The sequence below is a fragment of the Accipiter gentilis genome, chromosome W (genome assembly GCF_929443795.1).
Source record: "Accipiter gentilis chromosome W, bAccGen1.1, whole genome shotgun sequence".
Lineage (NCBI taxonomy): Eukaryota > Metazoa > Chordata > Aves > Accipitriformes > Accipitridae > Astur > Astur gentilis.
Window position 1 is genome coordinate 3,219,023 of NC_064918.1, and position 6,087 is coordinate 3,225,109.

The 6,087-nt window shown below is 49.9% G+C and overlaps 1 protein-coding gene across 1 annotated transcript in view; it reads right to left on the reverse strand.

Annotated features, from left to right (window-relative positions):
- LOC126035543 (synaptic vesicle glycoprotein 2C-like) overlaps nt 1–1,720 on the reverse strand; it is a 48,093-nt gene extending 46,373 nt beyond the window's left edge. The window contains 1 exon segment of the mRNA XM_049794182.1: nt 1,677–1,720. Within this exon segment, the coding sequence (XP_049650139.1) occupies nt 1,677–1,720 (44 nt within the window).
- Between the last annotated feature and the right edge of the window lie 4,367 nt (nt 1,721–6,087).

Sequence of the window (6,087 nt, forward strand, 5' to 3'; positions counted from 1 at the left end):
ATCAGATGAGCTTTCTCCTGAATTGTTATTACCAGTTCAGCCATATTAGGGACTGTGGCAGTTAGAGGCCCTGTGTTAGCATTCAGCCTTCAAAAATCTACTGTGAGCCTCCACTTCCCATTAGGTTTTTTTACCAGCCATACCGGTGAGTTAAAAGGAGAATGGGTATTTATCACCACTCCTTGTTCCCGCATCTCCTGCATGACTGGTTTGATACCTTCCTTTGCTCCCAGGGGGAGGGGATATTGTTTAACACTAGTTACTTTGCTAAATGGCAGAGGGGGTGCAGTTTGAAGTAGCCTGATGTTCAGCTGCGGCATCCCGAAAGTCCACAACAATCCTTCTGAATCCTCCCACCCCCTTCCTGTAAGGGCATCTATTCCTAACAGGTTAGTCGGAATGTTCCCAACCACCATGTTAATAGTGAATGTGCCTTCCTCTCCCGGCAGCATCAGCTTTACCGGAACAACGTTCACAACTTCTGTTGACCCTAAAGCATTCAAGACACAAACATTTTGCTTAGAGGGAATCACCCCACACCTCTGTGCATCTTCCTCGGTCAGGGCAGAGATCTGTGCACCGGTGTCAATTAAAACGGTTACGGGTGCACGCTTAGGACCTACAATAGCTGTAATCAATAAATCTCCTCTGTTAGTTTTAGTGAGCTGTCAGATAGAAATCCATCCTCCGTTCCCCCACCCACTGCTAAGGAACGGAGGTTCTAGTTTCCCTGCTGACTTTTTCCATCGCCCGTGCTCTCTGCGGGGGGGGGGGGGGGGGGGGGGGGCTGTGGGCATGACAGGAGAGATTTCTCTATTTGACCCTAAGTGCTGTGGGTGTTGTTTCGGACCATACTACTTTGATATCAGTTTACTCAGTTTATTAAGGAGTAAACCATCCATCACATCTCTGGGAACTCCCTTTTTAATTCCCAAAGCCCACCATTGTTGTCGAGTCAGGGGCTGTCTTCCTCCTCCCCCAGTTTTAGAGTAGGAGTAGTCAGCAACAACGGTGGGGTCAGTGGGAACGGTTACAGTTTTACTAACAGATTGGGGGTAGATCTTTAGTTCCCACTTGACGGATTCCTTTAGATTTCTCCTCCAAAGTTCTCACAGGACCATATTTTCTGCTATAATCTACCAATTCCTGTGCTAAATCTCCCCATGTCCACATCCTTTTATGTTTTGAGTGGGAAGGAGTCAAGCTATGATTGAAAGGTGAATCTGAGCCAACATTAGTTTCATCTCTTTTGCCTTTAATAAAGCTCTCCAACTTTTCTACAGGGTCTAAAGACGCTATGGTCCTTTGGAGAACAATCCCGGTAGATTTGAGTGATTCTGGGAGTCCCCTTATCAAAGGAGTCATGATTTCAGGATTCACTGGCAACATCATTGGGGATTCACATCCGGGAACTAACTTCCTTTCATGTATCATTTGCAGGCAGGCTGCTTTGTGCACACTTTCTAGCAATTGATCAACTGTGCCTGTGATTGCTAGGGGATCTCCCGTCTAAGGGGTTCAGCCCTCCGGCCCAATAGGCAGCCCGCTGGGTTAGGGACCATGGGGCACGTCTATCCCCTGTTGTTAAAAAGACACCGTGGCCCCAGTAACCACTAGCTTCCCTTTCATTTAACTGAATTTGGTCTCCTCCAGTTAAAGATACATGCCACACATACTCTGTTTCAGATTCTTTGGGAAGGCGCCCATATTCTGTTTTCATTTTGGCCAATTCAGTGGGACTGTATGGTATCTCTTCAGTTGTAATATGTGGGTCGTTATCCTCATCATTTATATAAGCATATTCTGCTTTAATCAAAGGCCTCACTTGGGGGTTTTCCCTGAAGCGTTTCCTTGCTTCCTCTAGTTACTTTTGGGGGTATACCTGACTTATTTGCCGAATACTTATCTTTTCCATCTTCATTTCTATCTCATTCAATGATTCAGCAGACTTTGAAAGTTCTTCTTTCAAGGCATCTTTTAGACAGCGATTTTCTTCCTCCTCTTCCTCTGCTCGCTGTTTGTACAAGCAAATTACTCTCTCTTTCTCTGCTAACTGCTCTTCCAGGTTGGAGGTTGTTTTCTGCAAAAGTTGTACCAAATTTTCAAGGGATTCTATGATTTGTTTTTCCTGGCTACGCCGCTTATAGCGGTCTTCAATTGCTGCGACCAGGCTGGCTCCAAGAACTGCACAGATTATCGCTTTGCCTTTGCCTGACCGTGATCTAGCCTCATTATCTATAGAAATCACTTGGTCTGTTACACTCTGTAAATTTGCCCAATTGTCTCGAGCCCACTCTTCCCCAGGTGGGGAGGGTCAAGCTCCATACTTTGCCAAGAGTGCATAAAATTAGTCAAGATTTTTTACTGATGGAGAGTTTTGATACCTATTCTTTTCAGTCATTTTTGTTGCGAAGGGCCAAACTCACTTCGGGGAGGTCAAACTTAGTTACACCACACACGCAACAGCTGCTGCATCGCCCTCCTCTTCCCCGAGTGGCTGAAGAGACCAAAATCTCACTTCGGGGAGTCAAAACTTAGTTGCTCACAAGTGCAGACTTTCTCTGCTTGTCCCTTCAACTTCCCCTGGTAGTCAACCTCATCTAATGAGGACAGTTCCCCCTTTTGCACTAAGAGATCCTTGCACTTGATCCTGATAGACAGAGCCCTCAATTTGAGTTTGGGGTGAAATACAATGACGTGTGTGCGGGAATCCCGAATCGCCCCCCTTGCTTTCTGGACACCTCTCACCCTTTCAGGTGTAGGGCCAGGTGCGGCTGGAACGAAACGTTCTTCCCCTGTTACAAACCACCTGCACCCCTCTGTCTCTCAGGATCCTGTCCGTGACGCCAGTTTAATGTCACGGTCCACTCGGTGGACTCGTGATGGTTCATTTGCTACGATCTCGAAAGTGCAAAATTAAGGTGACCAACACCAAAGGGGATAGCAGTAATCACACAGTAAAACTTTATTGTATTGCCTGTGAGGAGGCACGTGATAGTTAGAGATGTGTGAAAGAAAGGAGAAAAGTAAAGTTAAGTTTAGAGAGAGGAGAAAGAGAGGTTATAGCTACCACTGCTGATCTCACGACGTCCTAACGGTCCCGGGTCCAGCTAATGCTGCGTCGTTGATCGTCGTGGTCCTTGGTGGGGAAGCTTCAAACTCCACCTCTGCCTCAGGAGTCTCCGCCCTTCTCAGAATACAATTATCATACCTCTGCCCTTCTCAAGCGAGGCTATCACGCAGGTGCAGGGTCAGTGTCCAAGGCGTGGCAAGTCTTGGAGGCGGGCAGCCTTCGACCAGGAGGTGTTTTTTGGTATTATAATGAAGCAAAGTTCGTCTAAAGTTCACGATTTCTTCATCGATGTTATGGCAACAGTTGCAATCCATCCTTTTTGACAGTAGCTATGCGGTTATCTCTAACAGCTCCAGCCAGGTACCTTCCAGGAACCTTGTACCGCACATTCCATCCTTGGGACCTGCCACTGCACTCCAAACAGGCCGTTGTCAGGTAACATACTGTTCATGTTCCTGATGACAATGTTGAGACAATGCTGATTTTCTGACCGACTCCTACACCCCGAAGCCTGAGGTGCCCTTACAGAACCGGTTCACCGCTCTGCAGACTGAAGAGGAAAGACCTGTCACATCAGGAGAGGTGCTGGAGCTGAGTAAGGCAGCCCAATCTGCTCCCCATATAACAACCAGCCCAACTAAGAAAAGGCGATGGGCGATAGTAGTAGGTGACTCTCTTCTGAGAGGTACGGAGGCACCCATTTGCTGACCTGACACACTCTCTGGAGAGGTGTGCTGCTTACTGGGGCTCATATCAGGGATGTCACCGAGATACTACCGAGCCTCGAACAGTCCACTGACTATTATCCGCTGCTGTTGTTTCACATGGGCACGAGTGATACAGCCAGGAGCAGTCTGAGGAGTATCAAGAAGACTTACAGGGCCCTGGGAGCAGCGGTAAGGGACTCTGGAGTGCAGGTAGTTTTTTCCTCAATCCTCCCAAAGGGAAGGGGTTTGAAAGGGCCACTTGAATCTGGCGAATCAACAAATGGTTACAGGACTGGTGCCACAGCCACGGGTGAGGCTACTTAGACCATGGGACTTGCTTTGAGAAACCTGGTCTACTGGGGGCTGACGAGGTCCATCTGTCAGGGAAGGGGAAGAGCATCTTCAGTCATAGGCTTGCCAAGCTGGTGAAGAGGGCTTTAAACTAAAGTTGCTGGGAGAGGGAGCCTCAATCCATCCCACTCCTACCAGTTTGATGCCAGTGGCAGCAATAGATGCCCAGAGCCTGGAGAAGTATCACAGGTCAGCAGGAGAGCACCTGAAGAGCAGCACAAAGGAATTCCAGCTAGTAAGTCAGCTTCATTGGGGGCCCAACTTAAATGCCTCTATGCAAATGCACATAGCATGAGGAATAAACAAGAGGAGTTAGAGACATGCACATGCCTGCAAGGCTATGATCTTATTGACATCACAGAGACGTGGTGGGATGGCTTCTATGACTGGAGTGTTGAAATGGAAGGATACAGGCTCTTTAGGAAGGACAGGCAGGGGAGATGAGGAGGCAGTGTCACCCTCTATGTCAGTGACCAGCTGGAGTGCATGGAGCTCTACCTGGGGATGGATGAGGAGCTGACCGAGAGCCTATGGGTGAGGATCAAAGGGAGGGCAGGGACAGGTGACATTATAGTGGGGGTCTGCTACAGGCCAACTGACCAGGAAGACTGAGTGGATGAGGCCCCCTACAGACAGCTAGGAGCAGCCTCACGTTCACAAGCCCTGGTCCTCATGGGGGACTTCAACCACCCCGATATCTCTTGGAGGGACAACACAGTGGGACATAAGCAATCCAGGAGGTTCCTGGAATGCGTTGATGACAACTTCCTTCTCCAAGTGATAGAGGAGCCAATGAGGAGATGTGCTATGCTGGACCTCGTTCTCACCGACAAGGAGGGGCTGGTGGGGAATGTGAAGCTCAAGGGCAGCCTTGGCTGCAGTGACCATGAAATGGTGGCGTTCAAGATCCTTAAGGCAGCTAGGAGGGCACACAGCAAGCTTGCTACCCTCGACTTCAGGAGAGCAGACTTTGGCCTCTTCAGGGATCTGCTTGGTAGAGTACCATAGGATACAGCCCTGGGGGGAAGAGGGGCCCAAGAAAGCTGGTTAATATTCAAGGATCACCTCCTCCAAGCTGAGGAGTGATGCATCCCAACAAAGAGGAAGTCAGGCAAAAACACCAGGAGGCCTGCATGGATGAAGAAGGAGCTCCTGGACAAACTCAAACACAAAAAGGAAGCCTACAGAGGGTGGAAGCAAGGACAGGTAGCCTGGGAGGATGAGATGGGTTAACCCTGGCTGAACGCCGGGTGCCCATCAAAGCCGTTCTATCACTCCCCCTCCTTCTTCAGGACAGGGGAGAGAAAATATAACGAAGAGCGTGTGGGTCGAGATAAGGACAGGAGAGATCATCCACCAATTACCGTCACGGGAAAAACAGACTCAGCTTGGGGGAAATTAACTCAATTTATTACCAATCAACCAGAGTAGGTAATGAGAAATAAAACCAAATCTCAGAACACCTTCCCTCCACCCCTCCCTTCTTCCCGGGCACAACTTCACTCCCGGATTCTCTACCAACCCCCCCCCCCCCAACGGCACAGGGGGACGGGGATGGGGTTTACGGTCATCACACGTTATTTTCTGCCGCTTCATCCTCCTCAGGGGGAGGGCTCATCACACTCTTCCCCTGCTCCAGCATGGGGTCCCACCCACGGGAGACAGTCCTCCATGAACTTCTCCAACCTGGGTCCTTCCCACGGGCTGCAGTTCTTCACGAACTGCTCCAGCATGGGTCCCTTCCACGGTGTGCAGTCCTTCAGGAGCACACTGCTCCAGCGTGGGTCCTCCACGGGGTCACAAGTCCTGCCAGCAAACCTGCTCCAGCGTGGGCTCCTCTCTCCATAGATCCGCAGGTCCTGCCAGGAACCTGCTCCAGTGCGGGGTTTCCACGGGGTCACAGCCTCCTTTTGGCACCCACCTGCTCCGGCATGGGGTCCTCCACGGGCTGCAGGT